General features: G+C 49.2%; 7 protein-coding genes and 1 non-coding gene across 8 annotated transcripts; 6 read left to right on the top strand and 2 right to left on the bottom strand.

The window, feature by feature from the left end:
* Positions 1-163: 163 nt before the first annotated feature.
* On the top strand, positions 164-2,499 carry F5891DRAFT_1280496 (uncharacterized protein; the record flags this gene model as incomplete). The annotated part of the gene is made up of 5 exons (XM_041370421.1): positions 164-211; positions 331-367; positions 426-445; positions 494-827; positions 1,798-2,499. 5 exons carry the CDS (start codon positions 164-166, stop codon positions 2,319-2,321), a joined length of 963 nt encoding a protein of 320 aa, XP_041222209.1. The 3' UTR covers positions 2,322-2,499.
* On the top strand, positions 2,486-2,572 carry F5891DRAFT_t97. The gene has a single exon. It is a non-coding gene; the product is annotated as a tRNA-Tyr (tRNA).
* A 1,997-nt stretch (positions 2,573-4,569) lies between these two features.
* F5891DRAFT_958276 (uncharacterized protein) lies at positions 4,570-4,858 on the bottom strand (the record flags this gene model as incomplete). Its single annotated transcript, XM_041375554.1, has 3 exons — positions 4,570-4,635; positions 4,693-4,714; positions 4,764-4,858. Coding segments are annotated over 3 exons (183 nt in total), but the record flags the coding sequence as incomplete, so codon positions are not given.
* A 107-nt stretch (positions 4,859-4,965) lies between these two features.
* On the top strand, positions 4,966-6,939 carry F5891DRAFT_580460 (uncharacterized protein). Its single transcript, XM_041372347.1, has 9 exons — positions 4,966-5,156; positions 5,212-5,325; positions 5,383-5,453; positions 5,502-6,162; positions 6,217-6,270; positions 6,324-6,386; positions 6,440-6,505; positions 6,557-6,602; positions 6,656-6,939. The coding sequence occupies exons 1-8, from the start codon at positions 5,060-5,062 to the stop codon at positions 6,559-6,561; spliced, it is 1,131 nt and encodes a 376-aa protein (XP_041222207.1). The 5' UTR covers positions 4,966-5,059; the 3' UTR covers positions 6,562-6,602; positions 6,656-6,939.
* A 2,312-nt stretch (positions 6,940-9,251) lies between these two features.
* Positions 9,252-11,134, top strand: F5891DRAFT_1052466 (carbamoyl phosphate synthase small subunit). The gene is made up of 5 exons (XM_041362533.1): positions 9,252-9,398; positions 9,454-9,690; positions 9,747-10,554; positions 10,609-10,789; positions 10,840-11,134. The coding sequence occupies exons 2-5, from the start codon at positions 9,504-9,506 to the stop codon at positions 10,966-10,968; spliced, it is 1,305 nt and encodes a 434-aa protein (XP_041222206.1). The 5' UTR covers positions 9,252-9,398; positions 9,454-9,503; the 3' UTR covers positions 10,969-11,134.
* A 67-nt stretch (positions 11,135-11,201) lies between these two features.
* F5891DRAFT_1130175 (uncharacterized protein) lies at positions 11,202-12,790 on the top strand (the record flags this gene model as incomplete). The annotated part of the gene is made up of 4 exons (XM_041364492.1): positions 11,202-11,345; positions 11,405-12,272; positions 12,322-12,420; positions 12,477-12,790. 4 exons carry the CDS (start codon positions 11,202-11,204, stop codon positions 12,788-12,790), a joined length of 1,425 nt encoding a protein of 474 aa, XP_041222205.1.
* Positions 12,791-12,920: 130 nt separating this feature from the next.
* Positions 12,921-15,206, top strand: F5891DRAFT_580404 (Metallo-dependent phosphatase). The gene is made up of 6 exons (XM_041372346.1): positions 12,921-13,146; positions 13,198-13,412; positions 13,466-13,555; positions 13,618-13,844; positions 13,902-14,085; positions 14,139-15,206. Exons 1-6 carry the CDS (start codon positions 12,982-12,984, stop codon positions 15,076-15,078), a joined length of 1,821 nt encoding a protein of 606 aa, XP_041222204.1. The 5' UTR covers positions 12,921-12,981; the 3' UTR covers positions 15,079-15,206.
* Positions 15,207-15,298: 92 nt separating this feature from the next.
* Positions 15,299-16,429, bottom strand: F5891DRAFT_1280490 (Fat storage-inducing transmembrane protein; the record flags this gene model as incomplete). The annotated part of the gene is made up of 2 exons (XM_041370420.1): positions 15,390-16,429; positions 15,299-15,339 (listed from the first exon to the last, which is right to left on the bottom strand). Exons 1-2 carry the CDS (start codon positions 16,129-16,131, stop codon positions 15,299-15,301), a joined length of 783 nt encoding a protein of 260 aa, XP_041222203.1. The 5' UTR covers positions 16,132-16,429.
* Positions 16,430-16,941: the final 512 nt, after the last annotated feature.

The raw sequence follows: 16,941 nt of genomic DNA, 5'->3' as shown, positions 1-16,941 counted from the left end.
ATGCATATATGCACCTATATGCACTTACTTATTGGTGTTTCCCCTTTGGTATGGATGAGGGGATGTGGGCCCATCACAATACACGTCATGAGTGTGGCATGGCGCTGGTGCTAGACCACTGGTGAGTAGGGATCCGCATGGGTATGGGTAACCCATGCGGGTCATGGGTATGGGTATGGGTCAGAGTCTTGAGTACCCGTTACCCGCATGGGTACTGCTGAGCGTGCTTACAAATATTTGTGTTCACACTTTCACCACTGCTTGACTCTCATCTCATGATAACCACCAATACCAGCACCTGATTCCCAGCCTTCAAGCTAACTCTTGTAGGGGTGTAGTGATTGGGTTGAGGCTCTAAGCGGCAAAGGTGCGTTTCTCGCTGCTCTCACTCTCTCACTTGCTAATCTTTTGCTCATTGCTCTCAGTCGTTCGCTGCTTGTTCCAGGTGTGCATGTTGTTTTTTTCTCATTTACTAATATCTTTAACTTTACAGTGTGCTACTACCACCACTCGCACCCTACTACCACCACTCATGCCCTCATCCTACCCTCCATCTCATTCTTCCTGTCTCGTCCCTCCTTCCACTCTTCTGGCGCTCTCCAGTGTCCTCCGCATACGTCCAAGCCACGTCAGCATTCGCCGACATGCACTGGGCATGTGCACTAAGCACTGGTGGCTACTGGGATCGGGTGGGGGCAGGTACACCCACCATGGGTACACACCCACACCCATACCCATACCCATGTCTACGGGTACATACCCATGGCGGGTACGGGTATGGGTTGGCCTCGAGACACCCGCGAGTTTACCCGTGTGGATCCCTACTGGTGAGTGCATTTCAACCTTAGGTTCATCACACCGTCGCAAGCCCGACGAACCGAACCTATTTTTTGTGACAGTCACAGCTGTTTTGGGTCAACGAACCTAATTTTGTGACATAACATATGATGTGTTTTTTTTTAGATATGTTTTTTTATGAAGACATTTGTCTAACCACTTTTTTTCCCCTCCTTATTGTCATTTTTGAGCTATACTTTGTGTAGAAAGTACATATATTATCCTACTGAATATGAACCTAGTGAATCTATGAACCTATTGTAAGTTTGTCGCAGCTGTCCTTGAGAGATGAACCTGTCACAAAACCATTAGGTAATGCAGTGCCGAAATTCCCACAAACCTAAGGTCGAAATGATACAGTATTTGGCTGATTATCTCCAGTGTTAGCACAGACAGCTTGCTTAAGGTGGTCAGGCCAAGCATTCCACACATCGACAGGGATATTTTCTGGACGATGAACCATGGTTTACAAGAGTTACAAGAGTGCTAGGGGGTGGGCGAAGGAGGGGTAACATGATGCAGGATGCAGTCGATATAATTGCCACATGATGTAGATCACATATTGATAGATAATTTAAATTTGGTTATCCATCTGCTTGAAGCTTGTATGTGCAATTAGACGAGAATTTGAGCCACCAGATTGATGCCATTTTTTTACTCTGAGACAGATGGCCTAGTTGGAAGGTAGGATAGGTCACCTAGTTAGATGGTTGGTAGTTCATGTCCTCAAAACTACTCAGGCCTACTCATGTACTCAGTAGATGCTCTAATTTTGTTGTATTTATATTGTCAAATATTAGCTAACTAGGTACAAAGTATATGGGGTCTTCACGTAGTGAATGGTCCAGTTCGAACCGTGGTTCGGAACCGGACCACGGCAGCACTACTTGGGGGAATCCCTGATGTGTCGCCTTCCTTGGACCAAGGTGGCCAAGGAAAAAGGCGAGGATATCTTTCTAGGCCGACAGCTAGGCGTCTCAGATCCCATCTCTTCTCTCCTGGCTCATTTTGCAGCGAGCCCTGCCATTCTCGAAACTCCCACCTCTTCTCATCTTTCTGCATATGCTGCAGGGGGAGGAAGGCTCGTCTCACTCACCAAACGCAAGTTTCTCCTTGTTTGCAACTCCATCTGGGCCCCTCACGGCCTCCCTCGCATCTCAGGCGACTGCTTCCGCATTGGGGGAACCACAGAGCTCCTCCTGCGCAATGTTCCCCCGCATATCGTCAAAGTCATGGGCCGCTGGTCCTGGAACACATTGCTCCTCTGCATGCAGAGCTCCTGGGCCCAAAACTGTCCCCTCTTCTTGCTCGTGCTTCTTGCCACAGCATTGAGGACCTGTGACAGGCCTCGTCGGTTGTTTCTGGGTGGCGCTCGTTGCTCTCCTGCATTCTGGTTCTGTTGCCCGTTTGTCGGCTCTCGACGCATCCTCTGTCCTGTCATGGTTTTGGGTGGTCTCTGCGGCCTCCTCACGGTTCACCCCTAGGATCTCAGTTCTGGGCTGGTAGTAGTTGGGGATTCCCCCCTCAGTAGCATGTGCTGCCTGTTCTCTAGGCACCTTTCCTGTAGCACATGCAGCCTGTACTCCAGTCTGTCCGTAGTGTGTCTGCCGTCACTTCATTATAGCTAAAACAACGCGAAGGCTATCAACCGACCTTAGCTCAGTTGGAAGAGCGCGAGACTGTAATGGATAAACAAATCATCTTGAGGTCGCCTGTTCGAGCCAGGCAGGTCGGACTGTTGCGTCTTGTGTCTTTTTCTCACTTCAAGCTGTTATTTTGCCAAACGCAAGTATGTAGACCAGGAACAAACTTACTACGTATACGATAATTAATGTTTGCGGCATCGTGGAGGGATATTTGTGTCTACATCTCCTTTCACCGATCCTTTGAGTCCAGTGGCATTTGCTTGGACACCGACGCATCGTCTAAACCAATGATACAGTTATATGACAATGGGAAGTGCAAAACGAGAGCCCTCAGTATGACCTGATAGACCTACGCCATGGTTGTGATCATCACGTATTACGTCGGAGATAGCAAATTCGAAAGAGTTTTCAAAGGTACACCCGGCCAAACCACTTCTGTCCCTGTATGATGGGATCGCGTTCAGCTCAATTCTAATTTGCAGAAACTCTCTCACAGAAATGATGTACGTGTTACGAGCAAAAAAACTGCAACTGTCGTCGAACTCGACGATCACGCTAAAGCAGCGGCAAATATTCCGATACGTTCATCGATTCGAATCGTGAAGTCGTTTGAAGGTGGATAACTCCGTGAGCGTCGTGGTTTGAATTTAGCTAGCTTGTGTCAACCCGTTCCAGCAACCTCCTCCTGCGACAGATAGAGCTGCATCTTCCACCAGCGTGGTGAATGCTTTAGAAATGAGTGCGACTAAGACAAACGCAAAACCACAAATGGCCAGCCTTCGATAAATGCTGATGAGACTGCGGCAGCTGAACGATTATGAAACGGAAAACAGATCGACACGCAGCGGTAATTGATGCTCCCGAGCATACGGACATCGCGTGAACTGCTGAGGTCGGACGGCCTTTTATGTTTAGCTCGGCAACATCCTCATCGAAGTCCTCTGCCAAGTGAGAAGTTTCGATCGCGAAGCTGACTGCTGCCAAGCGCGCGACTGGGGCAGTGGTATTATATGCAATGTTGGCGGAGGAAGCGCGGATGGAGACAGAAAATCAAATGGTATTTATAAGAGTGTGGTTAGGGCTGCGGTGGAGCTCTGAGATGATGACAATGAGAGAAGAAGCTTATCGATGAGGAGCGTGGGGTAACTTCCGTGACAAAGCCAAGCACTCGTGATCGTTGGAGAGAAATTGCCAGTACTAGCACTACGAGCAACTTCTTTTCTTGAAAAATAACGCAGATGAGACTGTAACTCGACGATAGGAGTTCACAGATAGATTTCGAGGGAAAACTGGGTGTCGTTTAGAAAGGCAATTTGTGCGTGGATTTCGAGTCCCGAACTTCGATTATTTGACCGAATAGTATGTATCAACTTTCGGATGATGATAACCGACATGCATGTCTCCAGGTACTAAGTAAACATTGTCAATAAGCAGCTACTAGGCAAATAAAATCATTTCCAAGTGCTTACAACGATGCAAAGTAGTATTCTACACGATACCCATGTCTGATGACCCGGCCGTGAGCAACCCGCAATTCTATTTCAATTGAGACTTCGCCAACGTGGAGCCAAGCAGGTCAACGGCCCAGAAAGTCAGCCCATACAATAGCGGGCAGGGGTGTTGGAGGCGTCAACGGCAAAGAGACTGGCGGGATAGCTTGGTGATATCTCTGCTGAGATGTAATACGAACGCTGCACAACCACGATGAGACACAATTAGAAAATCACGAACACGGACCTTACACACGAATCAAAACACATGTCCGAATTCTTAAACTGTGCACCTGTTCGATTCTGGTAGGGATTTTTATTAATACATGTTCTTGCAAGCATGAAGCGTCGATAGCTCTGTGAATTGTTTTCCCTGCTCATGAGCTACGGACGAAACATTCGGCTAGAGATTGATTTTAAGATATATAAGTCTCGGAGCACAAATAATGAATTCGCTTCTAGTGGTCATCGAGTGTTGACGGCGAAAGACGATGAACAAGAAAAGCTTATTTGAGTCCGCTTCAGTCCTATGGTGCGAATAGAATGCGGATATATCAGCGAATACCCAAAAGATTACAACATTTCTATCGAGATTGTCAATGATGCTCTGAGTGCTCATCGTGGTGGCCATGACCGTGGCCCTCCCATGGATGCCGAAGGCCCTGCAAAACAATGTGTTAGAGACCGGGGCAGCATTCAGAGGAGAGAAGAATAAATACAAGAAGCTTAGGTCCGTCCTCACTGATCAGAAGTTAGCATACAACTGTGGATATATAGTGTTGGAACTTACCGAGCCCGATATAAAATGAAGAACCACATAGTGGCTCCAAGTGCTTTTGCAAGGAACTGGTATCTGAACCCGGGAAGATGAGGGTTAAAACCTGAAGCTACAAACACATTGTGAGCGCAACAATGAGGACGAGCTGAACGTCACGCACGATGACTTCCACCAGCCATAATGAATGTTCCGGGTTGAGGGTAGTATTTGCATTTGTTTGTGAATCACTCATCTAGAAAAGCTTGACACCTATCAACGCCCACACCTCCAAGCCACGCACTATCGCGTCGCTCGTTAATCCTGCTGCAATGGAAGTGAACAGCGGAAAACGAAAGCGAGAAGAGGAACCACTCCCGAGTATTACTTATCTCGTTGGAGATAGGTCTTTTGATAGACTTTTCAAGGGTACTCCCTCCCTAACTAACTATAAGTGGCTTTGTACTCATCGCGGTATATACAGAACAATCTCTCGACGAAATACAGACTGTGGTACGGCGAAAACTGCAGCTACCGTCAAACTCGACGGTAAAGCTGAAGCAGCTGCGTGGCGACAAGGTTATTGATTTGGATGACGGTAAACGCGCCAGCTCTGCGGTATGGCACCTCTTCTCTAACTCTCATTCTGCTTCAGATGATGATTTCGATGCGTTCTCCGCGCGGGCGAGATTGATGAAGTTGGTTGATGTGGCAGTAGATATTTCAGTAAGCTCAATGGTTCGCGTGTAGTTGGCTCGTGTTTACCCGTCCCAGCAGGCCCCTCCTGCACAGGGGGACACATCTTCTGACAGCACGGTGGCCGTGTCAAAAACTTCTGAGACGAGCGTAGCGAAGAAGAAACGTAAAGCCAATAATGACCAGCCTCCTAAGGATGGCAACACGACTGTGGCACCCGAACCAAAGACTAAGAAACGGAAGACAGATCAACCCCCGGTGACTAAGCATACGGAGACTGTGCCAACTTCTACGGAACCTGCGCCAGTCAATGCTCCAGCAGAATTGTCACTGACGCCCTCTGCGAAGTCCGAAGTCTTGATAAGCACCAAAGCGCCCCTCCCCACTGATGGAGAACCGCCGAAGAAGAAACCAAAAAATGCGAAGGCTGGTATGGCCAAGGATGCTGCAGAGAAGCCACCAAGAAAGACAAAGAAAACGAAGGAGACCGAAAACCCCACGGAGACCTCGAGCCTACCAATATCAGGTGATGATGTAGTCCCGGCTTCTGGTCCCTCAGCACCGCCAAAGAAATCATCAGGAACGAAGAAGAAAACGAAGGAGACCGAAAAGCCCACGGAGACCTCGAGCCTACCAATATCGGGTGATGATGCAGTCCCGGCTTCTGGACCCTCAGCACCGCCAAAGAAATCATCAGGAACGAAGGAGATTGCCACAAAATCGTCGGCTCTTCAGTCTGGTAAGTACATGTTTCCTTTTCATACTTCTGGATGTTGAAATTCTATCCTGAAAGCTGGGGTCGAGAAATCTGTGAACGGTGCAGTTGACAACGCAGCTGGCTCTGAAAGTACGCAGGAGTTGTATATATTGATTAAACACGTCTTGATTGACCACCTTCAGAAAAGAAGAAGGGCAAGGTGAAGGGTAAAGAAGTTGAAAGTGAACCAGCTCCTGAGACACCTGGTTCGTCTTCGAGAGTCATCAGAAGTTCCTTGTCATCAATGATTTTATCGCAGCTCCGACAAAAGGCCGCAAGAAAGCTGCAATCGCGGGAGCTTCAGAGGCTCCAGCTCCGAAAGAAAGTGCGTGGTATCATACATTGATCCCGCGCTTTCTAATGTTCTACAGAGAAGACTAGGCAAAGCAAAGCAACAAAAGCCAAGGCTTCTGATGCAGATGGTGCGCAACTCATTCTGACAGCAGTCACTGTCTGACCAATGCTAGATCAATAGCTGGCCCAATTGTCAATCCAATAAATATTCAGGACATTGTGAATTCAATAGCACGTGCCTCGGAGGAGTTGGCTAAACAGAATAATACCAATACTGAGGTGAATTCGGTTAACACTTCCCAGTCGTCCATTTCACTGGCCCCCCCTGTAATTACGACCACGAAAGGTGGTGTGTCATCTATTCCGCTTTGCCATGCTTGCTCTGGTTCCTTTCATCCCCTGTATCAATGCCCAACGGTGCTGGCAGGCCAGGAAGCGATACAGAATAGAATTGAGGAATTGAGGAAAGCAGGGGCAAAGAAGTATCAAGTCACTATCAAAGATTTGGAGTCGTTGTTAAAGTCCCCTAGCGCTGCAGTGCCTTCCGCAAAACGCGGCGCTGCAGATACTGCGAAGCCATCACGGACTACGATAGCAGATAAGGAGTCTCCACCTTCTTGGACGCCCCTTGTGCCAAGTCACTCGCTACTTTCAGAGGTGACTGTGGAGAGCCGCGACGAAGGAAGCAGTTCGGAGGAAGAAGACGAGATTGCTCAAGAACAAGAACAAGAGGAGCATGGACCTGACCCTGGTCAGCGTTCGCTCGAAGACGTTGATTTGGACGCCATCATGCGAGGTCCGGGGTCAATCAAGCTTCGTAACTTGATCGATACCTTGGAGTCGAAAGAGGATGAATCAGACACCGAGAACGAAGACGACGACATCGGACCTCTGGAAGTGGAAGATGATGGCGAGAATGAGCGGAAATACCGTCGATTATCGCAGCGCTGGGTCAATTCATCTGAAGAGGAAGGGGATGAAGACGACGAGAGCGAGCAGCGCTCAATATCCCCGCCGATACAAAAGGTTTCCGAGCCATTGCCTTCAACTGCCACGCCAAAACCTTCTGCAGGTCCTGATGAGACGTCCAATGCTACAGACCCGGCTGGAAGCAAGAAAGACGGTGTGCAAGGTGCTTTTCACACGAATGCTACCCGCGTTTCTGTGTCAAAGGTTCAGGATAGCGACAATGACTCGGCCAAAGATGCTGGGGAAGCACCTGTGGCTGCAGACCTGGACAAAGCATCGGATACATCACCTGCCCGTGGTGCTGCGCTCTCTCGTAATAAAGTCGACACTCACGATGACCCTATTGAACCAGCCGACGATCTGATGGAATTTCAGCACGTGATATCATCTGATAATGATCCCATCGAAGTTATAACGCCGCCAACTCAGAAAACTGCAAGACCACCTTCCCCAGCAGCCCACTCGACTCCAAAGTCCGGCATAGTAAAGCGGATGAAGAATCGACACGGGCAACTTCTCAGCCCGTCTCAGTTTCCTGTACGTGCTGATGAATCCAAGGTCAATGGATCCCAGAGAGCAGGCGCTGAGGGCAAGAAGAATACTGCCACTCGGACAGGCAATGATAAACCGTCGATCCACGGCGGTAAGGCAGCAACACGGACAGATCTCCCTCGCATCTCTTCGCAACCAACGAAAAGGAGCACAAATTTGAACGGCCTTGGCGTAACACCGTCACATTCGCAACCTTTACCGAAACCTCCAGCTTCTCTTGCCAAATGGTCTTCCCTTCGTGTACCTTCGCCGTCTATTTTGGTGGAAGAACTTGATAGTTCTCCCATTGGACAGGGTGGCAAACTTACTGGCAAAGCATCTGATCAAAGCAGCCCGGGAGAACATTCTGATGATGATTCAGCAGGCAAAGCCGGCGGGTCACTTTTCACGTTGCCGGCGAGCCAAGTACCCTTTCCACACTCGCAGTACAAGGCATCTATCCAGAAACACATGGAGGTAGTTTCGGACTCGGAATCTGAATCCGAGGCGGAGGCCGGAGCCGAGAAGAGGAAGACGACCAATGCTAAAACGCGCAGATCGATACCACCCTACCGCAGACTGACGGATATCGCGAGTCAAGCAACGCTTTTCTCGCAAAGTAATCCTGTCGCACCTCGTGCGGGCACCATAGTTAACGGTATGGGAGGGCAGGTGGATGATGATGATGACGACGACGATGACGACGATTCGTCATCTGAATCTGATAACGAGGGCCAGTCGCACATCCCACAAGCGAACAGGGCAGGGAAGCTCCGCTCGAAAAAGACTAAGGGACTTTTAGCGTCTATGGTTTATTGATGATCTCGTTCACGGCCTCCCATATTACTTTTTTCTTCTACATACTTGCGCTGATAGAATCCGTTTCTCTTTTGTGTACAGTTAATGAAGCAAACAAGAGTATCCTAGGAAATTATACAGATACCAATTCGCTGTCTTGAGTGACGAGCGGTGAGAATGTAGAAACACTAATATCCTATCACTCGGTCCATGGTCGTGAGAGATAGAATCATCTGACGATGATGAGATGGCACGAAGGATACTTGTGGGGTGTCTCGAAACCCGCGGTTGAGCTCTCGGCTGCCCTCCAGAGCGTGTCCAGCACCTGCTAGTGAGAAATAACAACACATTGATTCTCTCTCATTTTAGACGTACGTGGCTTTGTATATCAGGTCACTGGGCAACTCTAGATTTTCAAATAGGGGTATGACATACAAATTGAGTAAACGATGATCACGCGCTTTTGCGACAAACAATGGCAACAATTCGCCAGGTGACTATATAAACACCGTCGCGCTCATCTTTTTTTTTCACAGTTCCATCTGACAGTCAGCAATCTCCAGCTGCAAATCCCCTTTTGAGCGTTCAAGCTCGTCTATGATCTTCACCCAGAACACACGCGACGAGTAAGTCTATTGCTTATAAGATCGATTAATTCTTGCTGACGATTTCGACATTAAGCTACCTCGGCGACCTCGTATTCTCCCTCATCGGATTCTGATCAATAAATCATGTTTGCTCGATCCATCATTCGTTTACCAACAACTCTCTCCCGGGGTTTTGCAACACACACAGGCCCTCTCTCAGCCTTACCAGCAGTCTTGCACCTTAAAACAGGCCAGTCCTTCCATGGCCGTTCATTTGGTTCTCCCAGAAGCATCTTCGGCGAGACCGTCTTCTCAACGTCCATCACTTCTTGTATGTCGAAATATTGATCATCTAATGCACAACCTTCTCATCATCTCACCCTTTAGACACTGAGTCTATGACTGACCCTTCTTACCGTGGTCAAATTCTAGTATTCACCACGCCTCTCATTGGCAACTACGGTGTTCCATCTAACAACGCACCAATTAATTCCCAGGACGTTGGTGTGGTCCTGGAGTCTCAAGGCATCCAATGCAGCGCTATTGTAGTAGCTGATGTCGCAGAAAAATTCTCTCATCATTCCGCGGTGGAATCACTAGCATCATGGTGTCGCCGATCCAACATTCCCGCCATCACTGGCGTAGACACCCGTGCAGTCACGCGCCTCCTTCGTGATCAAGGAACCACACTCGGTCGCCTTGCCATTGGTCCTGATGCTTGCGCTCCTGCGCCTGCCTCCGAGCAGTATTGGGACCCCGCAGTTGAGAATCTTGTCGACCAGGTGTCGACAAAGTATCCCTACCAGCTCAACCCTACTGGGGATATCAAGATCGCAGTCCTTGATTTCGGTGCCAAGGCCAATATTCTGCGTTCTCTCGTTCGCCGGAACGCTGCAGTCACGGTATTGCCATGGAACTACGATTTCAACGCCATCCGTGACAAGTTTGATGGTCTATTCCTGACCAATGGTCCCGGAAACCCGAGCCAATGCATGGAAGCCGTTTCCATACTTCGCAAGACACTTCAGGAGTGGAACAAGCCCGTGTTTGGTATCTGCATGGGGCACCAGATTATTGGTATGGCTGCCGGCCTCGAGGCATACCGCATGACGTTCGGCAACCGCGGGCACAACCAGCCTGTCCTCGCTCTCGCATCAGCAGGTTCCATTAAGGCTGGGAGGGTTTATGTTACCAGGTATGCATTCTTCAGTCATTATGAGTCATGGATGGTGCTAAATGGCGTCATCAGTCAAAATCATCAATATGCTCTTAAGCTGTCTGACCCCTTCCCGCAAGGCTGGGAACCATTCTTCATCAACTGCAATGACTCTTCTGTAGAGGGCATCAAGTCCACCCCTGAGTCTGGAAAAAAGGTGTGGGGTGTTCAATTCCATCCCGAGAGCGCCGGCGGCCCCCTCGACACAATTGAGGTCTGTTGTTATTAGTCGTCTAGCCCGGCCGTTGCTAATTTATCGTGTAGATGTTCACGGACTTCCTCGATGAATGCCGTATGCATAAAGCAGAGAATGTCAAGAAGCCTGTGGCCACTACCATTGATGTTGCCAGCTTCATGGTGGAGCAGCCTGCCCGTGTCCAAGTTACTGCCTGATTGATCATTTTATTTTACCGTTCTCATTATACACGTAACCAGATACGGTGTACGATACTTATTCCTGCAGGCATGATTGATGGTCTTGTTTTGTACTTGTATTTCGTGGAATTCGCGATAGCTTGGCAAATTGTATAATTTGTATTCTGTGATTGAAAACTTGCCTAATCGGGCGTTCATGGATCCGTCGTTGCATGCACGCAACCCGTATTCCTGGATCTAAGAAGTTGACCATGAATTTCCTTGATACTTATGGGCTGACTGGGACGGGTACGAACACGCCGCCCGTGAATGCGCTCCCAGAACAGAGCCTCAATGAAGAGGTTTCTCAGGTCATCGGCCAGCTCGGAAAGTTCTGGGGAGGGTTCAGGAAGCAGGCACGTTTACATCCGCTCTTTGATTGCGATAATTGAAACTCACGCCAGAGATCTAACAGAGCGAAACTGCGTTCGCAACTGCGCGCAAGGATTTCGGCGAGGTAGTCACACAAGCGCAGAAGGAGCTTGGCAAACTCGCTATATCAACCGAAACCCCTGCCAATGATGCTCACACTAGTGAAGCTGAGGACACCTCTGACAAAGAGAGCGAGAGCGAGTGTGGCACAGCTCCTGAGACGCCTACTGCAGAATCGCACAGCGCAGAAGGCTCAATTTCGATTTCACAATCATTCTTTGCTCGCCTCCAATCTTCGCTTCCGCCTAATATTGTCTCGAATGTCCAAGCTCAGCTTCCTGAAAGTCTCAAACACCCACAAAGCATCGATCTGTCACAGTTGCGGACGACGCTAACTACCGAATTTCAGCGCGTCCAGGGGGTGACGCGTGCGCAGGCGGAGGAATATGTCCACAAGAGCGAACATCTGCTGCGGGAAGCTATGAAGGAAGCCAGTGAAGCCCTGCGAGACGCGGTGAAGGTAATTCCACCAGAGGAGGGCGAAGGATATTCAAATCAGGGTCTGGTTTGGGATGGATCTGACGTATGGATGCTACCGATGGAAGGAGGGGATGTCAAGGGCAAGGGCAAGGAGACGGATTTGGGCGTTTCGTCGAGGCGACAAAGCGAAGATGCCCGTCAGGCTGTCGCGACGCGCGCACAAGCGCTGTTGAAGCAGCTGAAGAGTAATCCTGAGATCATCAAGCTTGATCCCGATGCTGATGCGGGGAGGGAGACGTTCCATGTTTGGGTGTCTGAGGCGCAGAGCAAGGATGAACACCCTGGTACTAAATTTTGGTCAGAACGCATCGCAAGGGCGCTATCTGATCCAGATGATGGTCAAACGCTGGAAGAGACGTTCAATGCACTAGGTATGTTGATTACTACAATCCTCATTGTCGACGCTTATGGTTGCCTCAGTACCTGCCGTTCTTTCTGACGATGAATTCTGGACACGATACTTCTTCCGTGTATATCAGATCGAACAAGAAGAAATGAGACGCAAGGCTCTTATTCACGGTACATGACTTTTTGTCTTTTGCAACACGACATTTTATTGATTGATACCTTCACAGGAGCACACCAAACCGAAGAAGACTTCAGCTGGGAAGATGACGACGACGAATCCGTTGCTCCTGAATCTAAATCCATCGGAGCTCTCGAATCGTCGACCCTATCACAACGTACGCTGGCACCGAAAGCGGCAGACACGAGCGACGTTCAATCGCTCCCAAATTCTTCGCAATTCAATACTCCTATGACCATGAGTCCTAGGGAAAGTAGTGAGGACAGTTATGATGTGGTTTCTGGTAATGTCAGTGCTGCAGGAGATGCACAGGAGCATGTACACAAGGATGAGGACGATGAAGAGGAGAGCGACTGGGAGTAAGATCTTGGTGTTCTTATGTAGTTGTATATAAGTAGTTTGGATCAGCCTATCATATAATACCTCAGAGAGCAGATGTTGGGTACTATTTATACGTTTAACTAAATCAGGCGAACCCTAAAACAGCTCTCTCTCTAAACTAAGTCTGGGTTTTGCCTTCCACTTGCCGATTCCTCAATTGCAAGTGATGCGGAATGAGCTTTATCCATGAAAAGCGTATCAGGTCGCGTCTTTGTTCGCGCAACACCATCATCAACCTCCTTCGCTTCTTCTGGGTCGTTCTTGTTATTTGGTGCGAATTCGGTGTATTTTTTTACAGTTTATCAGATTGCAAGTGGCCAGACAAGGAGTTGAAGGAGGTGAGTTCATCCAACTAAATAGTTCTGTCCTTGTAATGACACGCTGTCAAGGCTGGGTCAACAGAAAAGCCAACTCGAGTCCTCTTGATTGCTGACCCCCAACTCCCAAACCCGAGGCGTTCAGGGATTTCGTGGCTTCACTATGATGCATCCTCTACTAGATACTTACGAAAAGGCTGGAGCGTCGTCACTCGTCTGCACCCTCACGTAGTCGTATGGCTAGGCGACGTGCTTGCCTCTGGACGCTACGTCACGAATGAAGATGAGTACGTGTCATTATTGCAAACACCTGCTTATATGCGCTAAACGTTCTTGATAGATACAAAAACTACGTAGATGAATTTAAGGGGATATTCGCCACCGACAAATCCGTGCCGAGCTATTTTGTTCCAGGGAATAGAGATGTTGGGTGCGTGCTTGACTCGTGACGTGGTCATTCGGGAATTTGGTGACCCGACCTTTGTTTTCCAGTCTCGGGGAATCTTCTGCGTTCTCAAAGAATGCGCGAAAATACTTTACCGAGTACTTTGGTCCTGTGAATCAGGAGATCGATTTGGCTGGCCATAGGCTGATCTTCATCGACGCCCCTGGATTGGTTGATGAGGATTATCGCCGACATGGAAAGGGCAAGCAGTACGAGACTTGGACACCAGCTATGGGCGGTCCAATTGAGTTCATCGCATCCGTTGCCATCAGGGGTGGGTGTTGTCTTGCATTTATGAATGCATCTTGGTTGCTGATGTCGGGATTATTAGCATCATCTAGCCCCATCATCTTATTCAGCCATATCCCATTATCACGACCAGCAAGTACATCATGCGGGCCACTGCGTGAAAAAGGCTCTATACGCGCTAGTGCAGGTCATGGGTATCAGAACATGCTCGGTAAAGAAACCACTAGATTTGTTCTGCACATGCTTCGTCCAGCAGTGGTCTTCAGGTAAGATACATCAGCCGCTTCTTCCCGTGTTTAAATCCCACGCCCCTATACAGCGGTGACAATCGAGATTATTGCAACATGACCCACCAACTTTCCGCATCAGATGCCAATGTACTAGCAAAGACCACCGCCCGGGAAGTGACTGTGAAATCATTTTCCCCATCCAAGCACATCCGACGCCCGGGTTTCCAGCTCCTCTCTCTCATCCCACCAGACTCTGCGGTATCGCACCATGGTTCTACGTTCGCAGATACGCATTGCCTTTTGCCCGATACCTTCCGCATATTCAATTCGATATACCTACCCGCTCTCGTACTCACCGCCATCGTGCTCCTATACCTCAACATCTCAACTGGCCGTCATCGTCGCCATTTCTCTACTCTCTCGCCTGTCTCTGCAAGTAGTAGGAGTAGACCAAGTTCCCCATCGCGAGGCCCAGAATCTGCAATCTGGGCTAACTGGTCCCCGCGGAAGTCAAGTGGTCCGACGAGTCCGGCAGTGGCACTTCCGCCCTCAGTTACAGTGCGTGTCCCTAATGCAAAAGAGATATTTACATTCCGTGCCTTGTCGCCATCAGCCTCTGGATCACCGCTTGATTCTCCGCTCCTGAGTCCTATCCCGCTTTTCCACGCCGGGCATGAGGACGAAATGAACCCCGCACATTATCCTTCACAGCATCACAGCGACCATGTCTGGCCTTCGGGTGAGGACGTTCACGAAGCGCCATCGTTCATTCCCTCACCGAGCGCACGTCGATCAGAGAGGAAATGGCCATCATGGAGCTGGAGCTTCGTATTCAGAGGGAGGCGGCGACGGATAACGATTGCGCTGCCGACGTGGGGGGAGATGAAAAAGTTTTATGCGTCTGACAGCAGCGACAGTATGTACAGAGGTAAGCGGAGGGGCATGTTGTGGAGGTTGGGAGGCGACAGCATGAGTGTTGCACTGCCTGCTGTTGTTACGTGGGCTTTGATTGGCTGGCTGTTCTTTTGAGACAGTGGTGTTTACGATTGATGTTAGACTATCTACTTGCATGGATTTCGACCCGTATAATGATTGAATATTGACGTAGTGCACAATGTATCACAGTACTCGGCGCGGACGTTTTGACATGATTATGGTGAATTTTGGACCACGTCGACATTGTATACTACAAGCGGACTGATAAGCGATGTCGAAATGTTACATCTATAACAAGAATCGCGCTGGTATACTAATACAACAAAGTCACTATGTAACCCGCAGCTCCTAACACTGTAAATAAAGTAAGCCGGTTGACAATCCTAAAACGAAACAGGACGTACGATATCCAGTAAACTTTTCAAATGGCGTATGGAAGTACACGCTGGTGGTGGAGATGGCGAAGAACCAGATTGCGATGAGCACGATATTAAACACGACTGCACAAGCATGCGGAAGCGACCATTTCCTCGCGTACAAAGACGGCCTGATCTGGTCCACCAAAAATAGGACGGACATAGTGAGGAGGAAGACGTGGCCTGACACATCGTGTCCCTTCCTCAGGCGAGGGACCACCGGGAACCTATCATCCGGCACCCATAACGACGGTCCAACAAACAAGAACGGGTGCGTCTCTTGTGATATGGCTGTCCGCGTGAGACAGAATTCATACGGGACGGTGAACACGGCACCCGATGGAAGGGTGGCCGTGCACTCGCCCCCCGAAGCTGCTGTGAGCCTTTCGAGTAGGGCGGGTCCGAAGAACCAGCTTGTGAACACGAGCCATATGGCTGTTTCTACGCCCCACTTGACTACTCTGTGTGCTGTCCGCTTGCGAGGTGGGCTGGTGAGCCAAAGCGTGAGGAAGGCCGCGGAAGTCCAACCCCATGCGCGTTTGATGAAGTATGAGTTTATGATGTTGGCTTTGTTGGCGAAGTAGTGCGTTGCATGTAGATGGTGAGGGAGATGTGTGAGGGCGGGATCGGAGGTGTCGAGATAAGTGTCGTATGCGACTGAGTAGAGTGTTCCGAAAAGGAGGATCGCTGTGAGCCCCCCAAATGCTGCATAACGCACATCAACTGACATTTCGTGGAATGGTATTACAAGATCTGGGTCAAGTAGGCTGAAGAGGTTAAAAAGATCGTGCACAGTGAACGTGGCGGCATTAATTTATAACTGCAGCATATGTGCACGTAAGTACTTCGGCTGAAGGGACCAAAAAAAAAGCAATGCACGTGTTCGCTACGACGCGCGCGCAGTATTGTGTTGCAGGAGAATATACCAGAACGGAGTAGAACAATAGTCAAGATGACTACCACCAACAGGCATTAATCTGAAGTTCATCCTAGAGTTGATACTCTAGGCAGTTGTACACGAAAGCCGGCAGGGGTCACTGCGAGCTATTGAATTTCAGCATACGATAAAATACAATTGTCCGAGATCCAGCCTATATAGAGATAATTGTCCACACAAAGCGTAAGTGAAATCAATCCGTTCTTCCACAACAATGCAGCTACAATATTTCTATCATCTTGACGCCCATCATGTCATGAACAGCAGTCGTGCTCTTGATCTTTGCGGTGATACTATGATCCGACGCGATTCTCTTGTACTCCGAACCACGCTGCTGCGCAAGTAAAAGTGCATTAAAAGGCTGTCCAAGGCGAACGATCAACTTCAAGGCTCGCGAACGGGAGTCCAAGTCATCCTGCTCCTGTTCTTTCACGCTCTGTGCACCGTTTGCAAAGTCGGGCAGCCCAAAATCATGACGATTCCACGGACAGACCAGCAAGAATGCCTGCGGAGTGGGCCGTGCGGGTGAGAATTGAACCAGCTTGTCTCCTGTGACTATTGATAGGTCTTGCAGCCCGTCTGCTTTGACTCTGTATGTGAATG

The sequence above is a fragment of the Suillus fuscotomentosus genome (assembly GCF_016647785.1).
Source record: "Suillus fuscotomentosus strain FC203 chromosome Unknown F5891scaffold_53, whole genome shotgun sequence".
NCBI lineage: Eukaryota > Fungi > Basidiomycota > Agaricomycetes > Boletales > Suillaceae > Suillus > Suillus fuscotomentosus.
This window is presented reverse-complemented; position numbering and strand designations above follow the sequence as displayed.

Coding starts and splice junctions, on each gene's coding strand:
- F5891DRAFT_580404 (XM_041372346.1), top strand. CDS start 12,982: ATGAGCTTTATCCATGAAAAGCGTATCAGGTCGCGTCTTTGTTCGCGC. Junction 13,413..13,465: donor TACGTCACGAATGAAGATGA/GTACGTGTCATT, acceptor CGTTCTTGATAG/ATACAAAAACTACGTAGATG. Junction 13,845..13,901: donor CGCATCCGTTGCCATCAGGG/GTGGGTGTTGTC, acceptor CGGGATTATTAG/CATCATCTAGCCCCATCATC.
- F5891DRAFT_1052466 (XM_041362533.1), top strand. CDS start 9,504: ATGTTTGCTCGATCCATCATTCGTTTACCAACAACTCTCTCCCGGGGT. Junction 9,691..9,746: donor CTCAACGTCCATCACTTCTT/GTATGTCGAAAT, acceptor CTCACCCTTTAG/ACACTGAGTCTATGACTGAC. Junction 10,555..10,608: donor GGGAGGGTTTATGTTACCAG/GTATGCATTCTT, acceptor TGGCGTCATCAG/TCAAAATCATCAATATGCTC.
- F5891DRAFT_580460 (XM_041372347.1), top strand. CDS start 5,060: ATGGAAGTGAACAGCGGAAAACGAAAGCGAGAAGAGGAACCACTCCCG. Junction 5,454..5,501: donor ATGTGGCAGTAGATATTTCA/GTAAGCTCAATG, acceptor TACCCGTCCCAG/CAGGCCCCTCCTGCACAGGG. Junction 6,387..6,439: donor ACCAGCTCCTGAGACACCTG/GTTCGTCTTCGA, acceptor ATTTTATCGCAG/CTCCGACAAAAGGCCGCAAG.